This window comes from Uloborus diversus, chromosome 2, assembly GCF_026930045.1.
Source record: "Uloborus diversus isolate 005 chromosome 2, Udiv.v.3.1, whole genome shotgun sequence".
In the NCBI taxonomy this organism is placed as follows: Eukaryota; Metazoa; Arthropoda; class Arachnida; order Araneae; family Uloboridae; genus Uloborus; species Uloborus diversus.
The window spans coordinates 51,226,664-51,244,701 of NC_072732.1; the positions used below are offsets into that span (position 1 = coordinate 51,226,664).

Below are 18,038 nucleotides of genomic sequence, written 5' to 3' on the forward strand. Positions count from 1 at the left end.
AAAATATTTTTTTCAAACGCAAAATAAGTATCAAGAGGTAATGTTTTCAGCCTCTGGTTTAGCAGGGAGGCAGACTATAGTTGGGGCAAAGCTAACCTGGCAGCATTGTGAAGGCTACACTGATTATTAGCACAGCGTTTCGATGCTGCCAGGTTAGTTTTGCCCCAACTATAGATCAAGCTCTAAGTATTAGTAATATGATTCTAATAATAAGCTAAATATTCACTCAGAAATAATGGGTCCGAGGGTTTGTTCCAGGAAAACTTTTGAAATTGTATTTTAAAAAATGCAGTTTTAAACAATATTTGGTACGCTATGGAATTTTTCTAAACTGAAACTCTATAAACTAAATTGTAAATTATTTTCCATCATTTTAGAGCAAGGTGCTATGGGGAGTTTGGTCCCGAAAAAGTTTGAAGATTATAGTTCGGAAACGCAGTTTTAGGCAACTTTAGGTGATAGGGGAAGAAGAAATTTTCTGGGCACTGACCGAAATTAAAGCTTCAAAAATGTAATTTTAACTGACCTCTGATGATGTTAGGGGAGGAGTTGAAGGTTTTCAATATTGGAACCGAAATTTAAGACAATCCATGACGTTTGCAAACAGGGTATATGGAGAACCCGATCCAGCAGAAAAGTTTTGAAGTTGTTGCTTTAAAAATGCAGGTTTTTACAACCTTTAATAATTTTGGCGAGAGGAGTTTTCCCCTTATTGAAATAATTGTAATACATAAAATATTGTACATATTTATTTCATTTGAAAAAGGTTTCAAAACCTTTCTTTTCTGCAGTGTAGAAGAATTAAGTTTGCCCACGGAAAGAGCTATAAATGCAAAATTCTTCTTTTTTGAGCATTAGGGATTGTTTTGTTTTTCTAGGGATAATCATATAAATATCAGGACTTAAATAATGTTTTTACAAAATCAATTTGGTAAAATGCTGCCTCTCTTGCTGTTTTGCCCCTGGCGAGAGCCACCCCCTGCCAACCTCTTGGTACGGCACTGGTATTGATCAAATTGTACACAAAAAAAAAAAAAAAAAAGTTATAAACTTATTATTGAAATAAAAAAATTGATATACCATGTTTTTAAAATAAACTAAAAAATTTAAAATAATTCCTTTAAGCTTCAAGTAGATTTAAAGCCCCATTCAGATACAGAATTTCTTACTAATTATCAGGAAAATTTGTGATTGAATTTTTAAAAGCTATCAGAACACATGTAAGCTTTAAAAGGAAAAATATGGGGCACACGTAAGTAGAAATACAAGAAAGTGTTCTTAAAATTCATATGTTTCTATGAAAGGTAGTCATAAAATTTTCTGTAGTCACAAAATGATATTAAAATATGCATAAAAAATACAAAACTGACACATATTACAAGTTTTAGGACAAAGATTAATAAAAAATTATGAAAGTTATAGTAAAGATATTTTATTTCAATAAACTTGTATAAAAGAAGCTATTTTCAGATTATAGTACAGTAATTGTCAAATCTTAGGCAACTTAGATGCAGTCACAACTGGGTTATTAAGTTGAAGGATTCGTCGCCCTTCCGTTTTATAATCATATGTACAGTGATGAACTTCAGCATACCTATGACTTGCACAAAAATTCTTTCCACACCTAAAAATATCGAGAATTATTTCAAATTAATCATTTTTAAAAACAGTTAAGTTATTAAGTTAACACACTTCAATATAAAATAATAAAAGCTTTGCTCTATCACATATGAAACAATTAGAAAAATCTGCAGCATGAAAAGAAAATAATCTATCAAAACAGTTAATAATAATAGTATGATATAGTTTTAAAAAGTCAAGCTGCAAGAACTTCAAACTGGTATAATATGCTCAATTTCCTGTTATGTCATTGGGGTGTTAGGTTATGTTTATCACAAATATTTTGAGTGCAAATAATATAAAACCATGTTTAAACAGGTTTTGTTTAATTTTGATTTTTCTACTTTGGTTCTCAAAGGGGTACAATCTTGGTAGATGCTGTGAAACGTTGACATGATTCTTAGATATTATTTAAGCTTCAAATCACTGATTCTTGCCAATATATCATATTGTTCATTTGCACACACTGAGTCTCAATGGCTTATCATTCATTGGCACCAGCTATGAAGAACATACTCATGAAGAAGAAAGTGAAATCACAGGAAACATTAAAAAAATAAAAATAAATAAATAAATAATAAAAATAAATGAATAAATAAAATTAAAAATAAATAAATAAAAATAAGATTGAAAGACTTTGAAAAATTATCCAATGCTATTTATTGACAGATTATATGATTCACGGGGAAGAAAGAAAGATCCAAGAAAAAAGGAGCCTTTAACAATTTTGACCAATAAACATTGGCTTACACCAATTTGTTTTGAAAATTTACCAACCAAACTTCTTCCCATTATGCACTCAGTTTTGTGGATAAAAAGCAATGGAGCAATAGAAAGTAAAGAAATTTTACTAAATGAAATGTGAACGCTGAAAGACGTAACTAATGTGGTTTAACTCAACGTGTATTTAAGTAAAGAGAAGAATAAGGTTTAATAAGTAATATACAGTGGTGCAGTCCTGGGGGGGGGGGAATTAGGGGGATGCTTACAGATACAAGCATATGCAAATGCAATCAAGAAGAAATGAAATGCCTGTGTTAAAATAGGGGTTCATTTTTGTAAATAATATAAAGTGGGAGGAGGCCATTCCCCACAGCGGCACTCCACAAAACCACTGTAAATAATATGATAAACAAGAAGTTCGGTCAAGAACTAAACGAGCCCACTTTCCTGCATACCAATATCAACTTTCTAGTATCTGATCAATTTTCTCAAAATTAGCTAAAATCGCAAATTATTTCAAACATAACTTTTTAATATTTTAACCTAATTTCTAGAAATAAAATATACCTCGCTTATCTGAAGAAATAGATGCGTAAAAAATAAACAAACGAATAAATAAAGTAGTAGCATCTTTTAAACAAAGCAGCTAATATAGCTTTTTCTATTGAAAAAAAAATCTTTAATTGCTTTCAAAAGAAAAAAAAATGAAAAAAAAAAATAATGAGCCCATTAAAATAAGTATACATTGTGTCAAAAAAGAAAAAATAATCTTTTGTTTTTCCCCAGTTGCCAAAAAATAATTTAAAAAGTGAATAAATGTACTTTAAAAATAAAATAAAAATAACAAAATGTCAACATTAAAACTTAAGCTGAAAATTATAACAAATCTTATCAACAACAATTATTTCAAAGTAAAAATCATGGCTGCAGAGTCAGAGTCAATCTGAATTTGAGGTAAAAGAGTCAGATTCAGGACTCAAAAGTTTTTAGTTCAAAGACTTGGAGTCAGAATCAGTCACTTTCCCTTTAAGACCACAACCCTGACAATGTTTGCGGAGTCAGAGTTGGATTATTTTTGGAATAAAGGAGTCCAAGACTTTGAATTTCCAAGATTCGAAGTCAGTATTTTCCTCCTGTGCCTAAATTTTTGTCAAAGCTATGGAGTCAGAGTTGGAATCGGACTAATTTTCGGGTGCAGGAGTCGGATTCAGAGTAAAATTGTAGGAGTCAGAGTCGGGAGCTGGTCATCAAGTACTATTTCCAACAAAATTTGTTTGAAGTAAATCCACCTTTAAGTTCGCGATCTATATTGACTTCTAGTTTTGTTGTAGGCACTAATGTTAAGGGATTTGAACTGTTCAAAATTGAACGGAAAATTGTTCAAATCAAAAAGATATTTTCTGTACATGCTCTTCTTCAAAAAATTTTTCTACAAAGTTTGTTCGAAGCAAATTTGCCTCTGTATGTTTGGGATTTATATTTGCCTTGAATTTCCCTATAGGGTGCAAATGTTAAGTTTTTGTGAGCTGTTCAAAATGGAGCAAAATATTGTTCAAATCAAAAATTGAAATGTGGGAATGAGGTGTGCTCGCCGAGATCTGTCGAACAAAAAACAATTTGTTGGAATCGAACTATTCACTCAAAAGTTATTGGGGGGGGGGGGCAGAATAACGGACATTTTCCCTCATCTCAATACACTACTTTCAAATTTTTAATATTTCTAAATTTATTCAATTTTTTCTACTTGTTTTCGAGTTTTTTCTTGTTTTTTGCAATACTTTTGCGTGAAGCGTTCTTTCATGCTTTTTTCTCTGACTTTTTCTGGGAAAGTAGGTAAAAATAATCTAAACCAAGAGATAACTACAAATTTAGCAAATAGGCTGTATTTCTAAAACATTTCTTCTATATTCTTTGGATATTATTTTGGAAATTATTACTTTTGAGCACAAAAGGCTTAAAGGAGGTCTGTTCAACCAAAAGATATTTTTCAGGTTAAATGAAAACTAGAAATGAATTAAGTTACAATATTAAAATAAGATATTGTGAATAATATCTCATACTGATGCTAAAAAATAAATTAATTAATTTAAATCAAAATAATATTGCCTCTCATGTAATGTCACAACTTCTACAAAATTGAGGCATGTTTGAAGCATTGTTTGAAGAATACAAAGAATACAATTCAAAATAATGCAAAGAGATCGAAATGCATAACAGAAAAGCATCTCGTATTTCATCAAAAGAAAAACAAATTTCAGTCAAAGGTGAAATCATACATCAATAACATCTTTTCAGGAGGATGATAAATAACCATTAACAGAACTTACCTACAAGTGAAACTTGTAGCTAACCCTGTCTTTTTTGAGCAAAGAGAGCATCTTTTGTGAGATTTTTTCTTAGATTTTATAAGAGGTAACTTTCTTCCAGAACAAGGTCTTATTTCTTCACTAGGTCTAGGTGGAGTTTTTGTACTTTTAACCTTAAAAATTGAAAGTTACATGTGTAACACAAACTATATATATATATATATATATAAATTATAAATGAAATATTAAAATACTCAGAATTCCTAAGTTAATGGTAAATAACCATGCGCCAGTAATGTTATAACTTTGCAAGCCATCATAAATATTAAAAAAAGAATGCATTAATTTAACTAGTTTTTAAAAATGTTACTTTTTGGGTGGGGTGGTAAATAAACTAAGTAATAAATAAGTTATATTTAATAGCAATATAAAATTGAACAAGAATGAAAGAAAATTTGAAAAATCCCAAACTACCCTGGAGGCTCATCAGGGGGTTACTCTCCAAGGGTAGGGAAAAAACCATGAGATGTTTCGAGAGTGCTGCTAGCGAAATTGCCTAAAAAGCAGGTACCCCGACACCTCACAAAACAAGCAATAGGGGTTACCAAAAGTCCAGAATATAAGCATGACAAGAAGTAATTAAAATGAACATTTACACACCAAAAGTACAAGCTTTACTGAAAGTTAATTAGAACAATTACATAACTAATTTAAACTGCAAGAGAAAAAATTACAATTGAACTCAATAGCAAAAGAAAGAACATGTAACAAACAAATAAATGGAACAAGTAAAATAAACTACCGCTTCTCTTCCATAAGCTTGCAAATGAAATTTTCCGCAAGATGCTCCAGATATTGGTTCTAAATTAAGGTTACAATTAAATTTTAAATCGCTGTCTTCAGATTTGTTTTATTATTGCAGATTTTTTATATCTAGTAATTTGTAGTAATTTGTGAGATAGTTATATTTTTGAACACTTTTTTACTAACATAACTGTGAAAATGAATTAAAGAATATATTTTAAAATCAAAATGGTTACGTTTATCATACAAAGCTACATTGGCATCTTTTTTATTTAGTTGAATGTTGAGATCTAGGAAATTAACCGACTCACCCTTATTTGTCTGTTTCAGCAGTAGTTCAGTTAGGTAAATTTCTTTACATAAATTGTGAAAATCATTGTTGTTAAAAATGATGATGTCATCTATATGTCTAAAAGCTTCTATACCTGTTGCATGGATTTGTTTGTTACATGTTCTTTTGCTATTGAGTTCAATTGTGATTTTTTCTCTTGTAGCTTATATTAGTCATGAAATTGTTCTAATAAACTTTCTTTAAAGCTTGTATTTTTGGTTTGTAAATGTTCATTTTAATTACTTCTTGTCATGCTCATATTTTGGACTTTCGGTAACCCATATTGCTTGTTTTGTGAGATGTCGGGGTACTAGTGCTGCTTTTTTAGGCAATTTCGCCAGCAGCACTCACGAAACATCTCATGGTTTTTTCCCTACCCTTGGGGAGTAATCCCCTGATGAGGCCCCAGGGTATTTTGGGATTTTTCAAATTTTTGTTCTTTCTTGTTCAATTTTATATTGCTATTATATTTGTCAACTACCAGCATCATAGAGCTGCCTATGGCGCCTATTAAACTGAGTTGTGATGTTCAATTTGATTAAATTTTCCAGGTTACAAATACATTATATGATCGAGTTTCTTAATAAATAATTTATAGGCATTTCACATGGAATTTAGTCGATCAAGGCACCATGAAATGTGAATTACAACAATTTGTGCAGAAATGTGTGCATTTTTAGAAGCATGTAAACAGATCAATGGATGGAAATTATATCACAAGAATAAAGTATGTTCCACGCTCGACTGCTCCAGTTATAGAGCACCTAAGTAGAGAAAATTGATGTTTATTTACTATGAAGATAAAAGATAACTAGGGCCATTCATTAATTACAAAGGGTCCAAATTTGGGAGGGGGGAGTCAAACCCATTTTTAAGTAATACTCTCCATGTAAATATTTTACATTAGAAATTGCACAGTCAAGTGGTTTAGCAGGGATCATGTTTCATTTGTGCCCTGCAATTTATCCATCAACCAGTGGTGAAGATGTAGAAAACCTAGAGGAAGACAAGGTTCCAATAGACATGTCGGATGAAGTTCTATCAACTACCACAACGATAGATCGATTATCAGTTGTTTCTGAGTGGACGACATGGCTAACAAACCTATTTAGTCCAGATGATTAATGATCTGAATCGATCTCATTTTAACTGCTTTGATTTATTTTCTTTGAAATTAATTAAAAACTAGTCGATCATCATTTTAAAAGTGTTATTGGTTTGGAGATTATTTAATTGATTTATGTTTAAGATTATTTAAAAACTTACTTTTAACTGCTGACAAATGGTATTCCAAAGACTAGATATTCATCAAATAATGTAATGGTAATATGTAATTAACAGTAATGAAATAATATAACTTACCAGTCAAAAAATAAAAATCTTTGATTTACTTCAAACTGAGAGTTTTAGTGTAACTGATCCTTCTCTAACAACATTTTATTGCTTTGAAAAATGAAATGGAAGCTTACGTAAGAATAGGGGGAAGGGAGTTGAAAAATCTTATGTACCCTTACATGGGGGTAGGGGGGTCAAAAAATGCCAAAACCATCCTTACATAATTAGTGAATGGCTCCTTACTATACAACCTGAGTGAGAAAGAAACTTTTTTTTGTCTGCTGAAAGAATTTATAGCACAAATTGCTTGCAATGGCTACAAGGAATCCTTTTTTTTTTATATACAAATATTTATTTATTTATTGAGTTTTTGGATGCTCAGCCGTAGTTGCAGCAAAGAAATTTTACAAGGGAACTAAGATCTTGTCATTGTGCCAGCTGACAAAGGCTATAGCCAAAGATTATTAAGAGAGGATTCCTTCATTTTCTCACAAAATTGTTTACAAACAATTTAACATCATTATTTCCTTCCTTGCAATGAAGTGCTCTGGAGCACTCCTTCCAAATGAGAGCAGCATCAATGAAGATTTATTATAATTAGTTGAAAATAGTTCATAAAACTGATGATGCATACAAGTACTGATTAAAGTGCACATCAAATTTTTTATTGTTGATAGCATAGTTGGTAGTTCGAATATCATTTTAGTATAAGAGAAAATACAGTCAACTGACTCAAATCCACATACATTGGGACCAAGAATTTCATTAATTTCAGAATTTTTTTGATTTTAGATCATTGATTTGCTTACAAACTTTGAAATGGGTCGTATATCATCACTTTAGTGCAAAAGCAAGAGATCTAAATCTCAGAATAACAGTAAGATATCTACTGTTACTTTGAGGCTACAATATAGTAATTATAAAATTAGTACCAATATTTTCAGAAAATTGTGTTTACTCATGTATAATGATAAAAATATATATAATGATAATAAAACTATTTAATACATTAAGAAGTAATTTTTATATGTTTTTGAATTTACTTTTACAGTTTATAGGTAACCAATTCTTGTTTATTTCAGGTTTGAGTTATTGTATCCTCTTTCAATGCCAATACATAACTATTCAAATTCACACATACACATACAAATATGATCAGTCAAAATGTAAATGGAGAGACTGAAATTTAGAGAATAAACACAACATAAAAGAGCAAAATCTATAGCAGCAGCAAAGCACAGTATAAAAATATTTAATATACTTATAATTCACTCTATTTATAAAAATCAAACTTTAAAATAACGTCTTTAAAACAAAATAACTCTTTTTTTTTTTTTGAACATTAAAGAGCGATAATGCTATTGCTATCTTAAATTTTGAGTCAACATTTAACTGTGAATTCTGTTGTTAACATCTCTGTGGTCAACGTATTTAAGAAAGTTGACTGTATTTTAAAAGAAGAACAAAGGAAAGAAAATAGTACTTTTGAGAAGGAGTTATCTTGCATTGTAAGTTTCTGAGGAGAATAAGATCTCAGCGCTGTAAAAGATAAGCAAAACAAATTAGGAAAAAAAAAGTTGTGTATGAAACAAACATATTAAGTCACAATTTCAATTAAAAAAACTTTTGAAACATTTAATTTTTAAGATCAGGAACTAAATGAAGAGAAGTGTTAAGTAACTCTTTGGAAAAATTACTTTTTTCCTTTTAATAAAGATACTATGTTATAAATTATTTCACATTGATCTTCATAATCTTGCCAAAATGTGCTGATTTGTGCTATTCTCAGTGAAATTGTCAAACAAAACAGATGAAATTGAACGCAGTGTTTTCAAAACTGATTTTGTAACACAAGAACTTATTTCACATTATAATACAAGAAAATGTAATTTTATAACCTTTGATTGATTATCATTTGCAGCTAAATGCAGAATATATCTTAAACCTAAAGTAAGACGTACTTTTTGGCATAATCCTTATTTATTATTTATAATTTAGCTAAAATAATGAAAACCAACAAATTCACCTTAGAGCAGGAATTAGTAAATGGAGGGAGCAAGTCCAATCACTGACTTAGCAAAAGCTGACCCAAAGAATAAAAGTCACGTGACTCAACAACAAAGAATGGTTGGCACGTTTTGCGTGGAATAAGCGAAAGAAACCTGATTTCTACCAACACTCTGCTTCAAAATCTATCACGTGACTTGGGGTCTTGGCTTCACGAATGAAAGCCTTCAATCCCTCCATTCCCTCTTCTCAATGATTATAACCAATCATTTTAAAATTTAAGAGAAAACATAGGCATCACTGAATAGATATTAAGTTTTTATTAGAAGAAATTTAATTATGAAGTTTGTCATCAGTATACCTTTTCTATTCACTCAAGTAATTTAACAAAAATAATAACTGCATTTTATGTTTCATGCACAAAAATGTTTTTAAAAAATAGTTTAATATAAACTTTTTGTTCTTTTACTTCATTACTAAAATGTTTATGCTACACAAAGAAAAAAACAAGCTTGCTCAGCCCATTGCAGGCAGGTGTGCCACTTTTATGCATACATTTTCATATAAGGAATGATTTGCACGTGTGACATAAAAGACACACACCCCATAACAAGAACCAACTATTATTTTCTAAATACAGTGAAATCCCGTTATAACGAACTTCAAGGGACCGCAAATTTTGTTCGTTGTAACGGGAATTTCGTTGTAATGGAATTCAAATAATGTAATGGCAATTATATAGGGACTGAAAATGTAGTTCGTTGAAACGGAAAATTCATTGTATTGGTATTCGTTGTAACGGAATTTCACTGTACAAATGTTTTTTAAAAGTTGATGTTTTATATTAAGATACATAATGACTCCTTACATTCAAATATATGAAAATCAAAAGCCAGAGTCTAAAACACCAGGAATGGAGTGCAAATATATGCATAAAAATCACAGCCATACAAAATGGATCAAGAAAGCTGTGTTATTGAAATTATGGTCTATCATCAAAGTTTCAAAATATATTTTGATAATTTTTGTGCAAGGAATTGCTTACATAATGCTGTACTTTCAAGTTGGAAATTAGTATGTGTATGTAAAATGGGCAAAAGATAATTTTTGCTGATTTGTTTATTTAAATTTACCTGTATCAGATGTAGTTTAATGAAGTTTATATAACTAGTAATTAATTTTTGTACAAAATAACACTTCACTTTTAATATATGTTCTACTTTTTAAAACATATGCTGCATTATTCTTGTTATAGATTGCTTCTATGGTTGGAAAAACATGCATTCAACAATTACGGTTCTCTCTAAGTGTATGAAACGCCTAACAATAGGATAAATCATAGCCATTCAATACATTATTGAGATATGTAAGCATGTTTATTAAACTATGTAGAATCAAGGACATGCATATTAAGTCAGCAACAAAGATTTAGTCACTGTTACAATTTGTATGAGTTCAGCATTACACAGTGTTTTAATTTGAAATGTCATAAAGAAAGTATGCAAGTTAAATTAATCATTTTAGAAAGGAGTAAGTCCCACTGATACTTGTGCCTTTTCTAAAACCATTGATTCAATTGTCTTGGTCAGTTACAATTTGCAATTAAAATTTAAACTGATCTATTTTACTACACTTTTGCCAAACATTAACCAGATTTTTATTTCTTTAAAAGAAAAGAGATTTGTAATCTATTTGTCTATAGGAGGCATCAAAGTAGATTTTCAAGACACAATTTTATGGTGGGGTCGAAACAAAAGAGAGGTCTAGAATAATCATTGTAAAACACCTTACTGAGCTATCAATTTGGAATTTAATATAGTAAAACCTGTAAAGTTGACCACCTGTCTAAGCTGAACGCTTTTATCAGGCACATAATTAGTCTTATATCATAAGAAATAAAATCATATAAATCAACCTCTATAAGCTGGCCACCTGTTTAAGTAGACTACTAAAGCAGCGCACCACAGATGGTTAACTGACACAGGTTTCACTGAACAAAATAGTCATTATATTAATTTAAAACCAGCTTAAGCTGAAAACCATTCTTTAAGAAATGTAATATTGAAGTATGACACAAGAATGGATTGAAATCCATATGTACTGCATGAAACATGACAAATAAAATACTTACCTTTTAAATTGGCTACTAGAGTTTCAAGACCAGTCTTTGAACTGCTATGAGAATAATATGGCTTTTCTTTGCAACTGACCGAGGATGGAATGTCATAAGAAATGTCACTGTGTTTGCTCAAAGATTGCACCATTAAACTAGAATTCTCACCAGATGATAAAGTAACTGATAAAGGATTCCTGAAACTTTGCTTGATCCTGCGTTTACGAAGAGATTTATTTTTACATATGTTATGTGAACTGTAGGCTGTTTTAGGAGTAGCTAGTTCAGGAGTTGTTTTGGGCCTGTTTTGAAACCATTCCTCCAAATCCAGAAGCCTTTGACAAGATGATGATTGGCTGCTTGTATGTGGCGGTTGCTTGTGCGCATTTTTTTTTCTAGAAGAGTCATTTTTTGTAAAAGAGGTTATGCATGATGAACTTAAGCTGATACCCACAAGTTGAGTACTCTGTGCATGTGAATTTGAGTTATGCTTTTTTTGTATGCTGCAATTTCCCTGCGCTGATTCAATATAAGGTAGAAAACTTGAGCATGATTGGCTTTTTTGGGTTGCGTTATTTTTCTCGGGTGTGATAGATAGCCTATTCAGAACAGAATCTAATACTGCATTTCTCTCACTTACATTGATATACCTTTCTTGTTTCGATTCAATGTTACTGACACTTTCATGAGATAATGTGCTCAACAAAGATTCAGAGCCCGGTGAACAATTTCTTCCAACCTTGGGAGCAAAATGCGTCAAATATGACTTTTCTGAAGATCGTGAATTTTTCTTGCCATCTCTGTGTACATAAGGTAAGCTCTGTGAGTTTAAAGAATCTATCCTCTGGAGGGGTGGCAGGTGGAATTCCCTATTTGAACTAACATCAAAAGTATTTCTGCTATAACCTTTTCCATGGGATATAGAAGGAATGGCTTTTTTAGACTAAAAGAAAAAGCATTTTTATTATGCAATTAATGTCACAGAGAAATTCAATAAATTTTGTTTAAAAAAAAAAGAAAGAAAAAAAAACTTACATTTGTTTCAAATGAAAATTTAAATCTATATTTGCACTAAGATATTAAGATAATTTTAAATTTATGAAATAATTTTTAAGTTATCTGTAATTAGGTTTCTTAGTTAGCTGTAGGTAGGTAGGTAGGTGGTATTTTCTGAAGCAACTTAAGAATGTTTAAGTCTGCAATAGAACAAATTATATGAAGATAGATAATATCCATTCACACATACAAATGCCAAAAAAAAAAAAAAAAAAAAAAATCAAGAAAATAATTAACAAAATCTGATTATAGCCCCATTACATGAATGCCTGATTGAAGTACTAAGGTTTACCTACATGAAACACAAAATAACTTTTTTTTTTCCTTTTTTTTTTGTGAAAAAAATCAAACAAAAATGATAAGGGGTAGTTGCATGAAATTACTTCATTTAAAACTCATTCATGAGTTATAAATTGGTCGAAAGGGAGCCTGAGCACTTCATTTATCTTTCAAGGTTTCAGCTATAATATGACAAATAAAGTCATTGTTTGGCATTGAAAGTTATCTTGTTTTAATAACTTTCCTGCAGCTGATATTTCCAAAAAAAAAAGCCAAATTCCCAGGTAGGTAGGGGAAGTAAATCTGATGTATTACTGTTAGTAGTAGTTGTAACCTCAAACAAACATATGCTTGAACAGTTAGTTTCTCTCAGCACTAATTCATTCGTATCAAATAAAGTATAGACCACCTACGTATAGGTCTTCCATTGCGGTCATATTGGAAAAGAAATAAAGCTTGATATACTTGTAGGATAAAGCTCCGATTAAATACAGCAACCCCACTCCCCCAGTGACAACACAGCTATGTTTTCAAACTAAATTATTTGATTTTTAAGACATAAACAAATGAATATTTGATAATATTATTCCCTTTTTTTTGAATAATGCTTTTCTTTTGTAGTTTTCCTTTCTTTCTTTTTTTTTCTTTAACATAAAGATCTGATTTAAGAATGTTTAATTACTTTATTAAAAATATAAAGCTTCTAATGCTAAATTGCTTGACGAAAATCCAACTTGCTATGAAAATTAGAAACTGTTTAAGTTAGCATCTCATAGGAAGTTTTTATGCAATTTAATTTAACTGTTTAAATTTTAAGTACAGTAGACCCTCATATTATGCAAGTTTATTTTACACGGATTTGATTTTATGCAGATTAAGATTTTACATCTTTATTTAGTTTTCTGCAGATTAGTTTTGATTTTACGCCAAAGTGCTATTGCGCACGGAAAATTTTCCTCTCTTTGAAAATCAAAACCTCTAAGATTGCTGAAAACATGCAATGCATATTTTTTTGGCATGCTTATAAGTGAGCTTGAGCCACTGAAGAGGGTCTACTGTACTGTTGCAATTAAATAGAACACATGACTTCAGATAAAATGTACTAAAATGGGAAATTACAATCAACCATAACATTTTACTTTAAATAATGCCTGAAGTCATAACAAAAAATTATTATTCATATCCTTTAAAAAAATAACATAATGGCTGTTACAAGAAAATATGATATAAGTTCGATATTTTTCACTTCAAAACAAAAAAAAAAGTTGTCCATCAGCCACTGGACACAGAATGTTATATGGTCTGCCACGATAACATGAATGTTTTTCAAATAAGGAGAAAATTACTCCAGCTTTAATCAGAAAAATGCAACAAAAAATGTATTTACATAACTCTTTTAATCTAAACTAATAAAAAAAAACACACACACACATCATTAGTAACATGGCAAAAATGTTTCAAGTTATTTCTGACTACCACTACCCGCACAGCGATGCCCGTGCTAAAAATTTAATGGAAGTCCGTTTAATAAAAAAATTGACAATCATTTTTGTTTATAAAATGCATACACACTTTAAAAAAAAAAAACGCCAAATAAACAAACAAAAAAAAACATTAAATAATATCTTTCATATGTAAAAATAATTCTGCAATTCTATTGTTTATCGCAAAACTTGCCCAGCAACCACACTATCATAATTGATCTGTCTAAAGAAAAAAAAAAGACATCCCGTGGAACATTCAAAAATCGTCCTCAGAAAGAAAAAAGAAAATGTCGTACATTTCACTCAAATAAAAACAAATCAAAAGTTTCTTTTTTTTCAAAACAAATCGCCAAAACAATGAATTACATTAACGGTTGCATTAAAACAATAATCCTAGACTGAACAGCTCAGCGCCTAAGGCGCCAAGCGACCACGCTACCGGAACCCAGCCCTTTTGCGAGTGAAGCGGATGTTTTTTCTTTAGCAATAATAAATGTTTCGCCAAACAAAAAGGTATAAAATCACATTAACAGTAGCTTTCAAATCTTTATATATTAAGAGCTGTGTTGCCCGGCTTTGCCTGGTCTACCTTGAGAATAAAAATTGTGTCAAGTGACATATATTCAACAATCAGGCTTAAATTTAAAAAAAAAAAAACACCATGCAAAATTACCCTTTATTACAATGACAACAGATATTAAAATACTTTTAAGAAATTAAAATATGAAAGATGAATTTTAAAAGCGTAACCATGGAAACATGAAATAAAATAAGTTTGAGAAATTAAATGCAAAAAAAGGAAATAAACAATGGATTCAAAAAGCGTAACCGTGGAAACGCGACAATAAAATGGTTGACAACTTGAATCAAAATGACATATTTCGAAATTGATTTAAAAACGCTTGTAACTTTTTTCCTTTGAAGATAGAAGCTAATTTTTCGAAGAAGCTTGGACCAAAGGTTGAGAGAGATCTGGACTAAAAAATGTTGCTTTTTCCAATGGTGTCAAAAAGAAAACTGTGGGACAATTCCTTCACTTTTTATTGATAGATTTAATGAAGAAAGTAGTGCCTAAATTTTAGCTAAGCCTAAAAAAGTGCGAGCCAAAAACGCCAATTACTCCCGCCGTAATTAAGTTAGAGCAATGAAACAAATTGTTTAGGAAGCGGAAAATTCTACCCTTTTCAACAATACTTAATATTAATATGTGCAAGTAATTTTTCACTCCTTTAATAGCCAATAAAAGGCAATTTATGTGAAATTTGGGTCTAAATTGGAGTAAAAAAAGAACTATTTATCAGATTTTTTTCGAATTATAGCCTATGTTACTCAGTAAGAAAGCACCTTTCATATAGTGAAGGAATTTTTCAAATAAGTGCAGTGATTCCGGAGACTACCTCGAACATATAAACACACAAAAATCCACCCTCTCTCTTTATAATATTAATACAGATTAAAATTACTAACTTACTGATGTTAGGAATTATTCGTTACTGAAAGTTATTATAAAATAACCCATTATGACACAACTATCTTGACAGAGTATCAATTTTCAGTGTTTTTTAATCTTTTGCTATCACTGAAAACAAATGTGCATTATGGAAGAAGTTCAATCTCCTTGCGAGGTAAATATGTTAAAGATCTATGTGATTGCACATCTAACTAGGATATATTTTTAAAAAAAATCTTACCCACGCCACCTACGTCTGATAGCTTATTTTTAATTTTCTACTACAGTGTCACTATTTATATTCTAGTTGATTTATTATAAGTAAATGTACTTTTTGAATGAAAGGATTAAATATTGTTTGCAGGAACAATAGGACATAAAAACTTTGTGAATACACAAAAATGCCCTTACTCTGTTAATATTTAAGGTCCTTATTTGCTCTTGCAGTTGTGCAATTTTCTCCTTGGTGATTTCATTTTCTCTCATAAGTTCCTGATCAAGTTCTTCAACATGTTTTATCGATGCAACTGATGAGGTCTCACTGAAAATAGTTTTTCAAGAATGTAAATTAAACATGGTTCAAATTAATATTATTGAATAAACAATCATCACATAAACATTCAATAGAGAATACAGCTTATGCAATGTCATAAGGAAGCATATTTAAATGTATTTGCATATTGGAATTTAGAAGAAAAAAAATCATTGTAACAGACTAAGAAAGCAATACAGCTTTTTATATGAATACATTCATGAGTAAAACTTTGCTAAAAACATTCACTACTTTTCAATAAAAATTGATATCCCAAGTGATTAGGAATGATTTTCAAATGAACCCTAGTGTTGCTAGAGCAGGGAGAAAACCAAATTAAAGATAAGGGAAATCATTTAGGAAAGAAAGGGAAAGAACTGGTCAAATTTAGAGTGTTCAAGATTCTAAGGTTTAAATTGAAAAATAATTTAAATCAATGACTTTTTTATTTTTGAATAAAATGATTAAAATTATTGAACCCCCTTCCAAATCTAATAGAACTTTCATATTTTCCGTCATTTTATAGCTATTATCTACATTAATACAGTGAAACCTGTGTAAGTTGACCACTTGCGGTGCACTACTTTAGTGGTCAACTTAAACAGGTGGTCAACTTATAGAGGTTGATTTATATGATAAGGGCTAATTCCGTGCCTGAAAAAAGCGGTCAACTTAGACAGGTGATCAACTTCACAGGTTTTACTGTACTATAAAGCTGAAGAGTTTGTTTGTTTGAATGTGCTAATCTCAGGAACTACTGGTTTGAATGGAAAAATTCGTTTTGTGTTAAATAGTCCATTTACTGAGGAAGGCTACAGGCTATGTAACATCCCACTATGACTAATAAGGGTGGAACAGCTATAATTTAAAATTAAGTCAATAATATTTTATGATGCATTTTTTTATTGCATCAATAGCTCGAAGATTAGATGTCTGAATAGCTCAGTCAGTAATGTGCTTGGCCAGCAACCCAATAGTCTGGGGTTCGAACCCGGAGCGGGCGATAAGACCACTCACAAAAGCTTGGCAAGGAAACAAGTTGAATATTACTGCACTTTATTTGTAACTGAAATTGGGAAACACTATGCTGAAAGAATAGTGTTTATTTAGAGGGTTTTGAGCTGTATAAAATGGTTATGGTCTTTAGAAAATTTGAAAAATTTTCACTAAACTTCTTTAGCCCTAATTAGCTTAAAAAAGAACCTTAAAAAATTCTACTCAAGTAAATGAAACGAATGAAACTTTCAAGCAATTCTTTTTTTAAATAGTATATAAAGCATTGAACACATTATCAGAGTCACATAAAATAAAATTCATAATTTAATTAAATTCAAGAATCAAATATTTTATGATATTTTATGGCTCAGCTAGAGAAATCAATCAAATGAATGACTACATTATGATCCAAAATAAGTGATTAAACTAAAAGTAAAATTATGAAAACAATTTTTTTTTTAACCTAACTCTTTTAGTGATTTATAAATTGAAATAAATCTCCAGCAGATGAATGAAACATTTCTTAAGTTCTTAAAACTAACTGTCATATTCCCCCAAGAATAAACACTTTCTGCTTTAGTGTTATTTGAAATTTATAGAAACTGTGAGAGTGAATAGTCATTTAAAGCAACATAAACTTGACAATATTTTTACTTTTCTAGTACTGAAAGTTTCCAGAAGTGGAAAATAACTTACCTTATTGTACCAGACAAAGGAGAAATAGAGCAGTCACCTCTGTCCATTAAAGTGTACATATGAACCTTGTCTCCATCATGAAACACTAAAACTGTAAAAGGACTTCCACTGGATCCACCAGTTTCACTAAAATAATCAATATAATAGGTTTAAAATGGTATAAAATTAATAAAAATGATTACACACCATACGCAAAATCAAAAATATTTTCCAGAAGAAAATGACTTTTTATTGAATTATAAAAGTTTTAAATGTAAAAATGTCTATATCATTTGTGATAAACTTATGTAAGAATAAAATTAATTT

At 30.3% G+C, this 18,038-nt stretch overlaps 1 protein-coding gene across 1 annotated transcript in view; it reads right to left on the reverse strand.

Annotated features, from left to right (window-relative positions):
• Positions 1–1,459: 1,459 nt before the first annotated feature.
• The window catches only part of LOC129217029 (AN1-type zinc finger protein 4-like), a 29,956-nt gene continuing 13,377 nt past the window's right edge, over positions 1,460–18,038 (reverse strand). Inside the window, exons 5-10 of the mRNA XM_054851262.1 lie at positions 17,733–17,858; positions 15,920–16,049; positions 11,258–12,182; positions 8,603–8,658; positions 4,671–4,822; positions 1,460–1,624 (exon numbers count right to left, since the gene is read on the reverse strand). Coding sequence (XP_054707237.1) covers positions 1,489–1,624; positions 4,671–4,822; positions 8,603–8,658; positions 11,258–12,182; positions 15,920–16,049; positions 17,733–17,858 — 1,525 coding nt within the window. The 3' untranslated portion in view covers positions 1,460–1,488. The remainder of the gene's footprint in view (positions 1,625–4,670; positions 4,823–8,602; positions 8,659–11,257; positions 12,183–15,919; positions 16,050–17,732; positions 17,859–18,038) is intronic.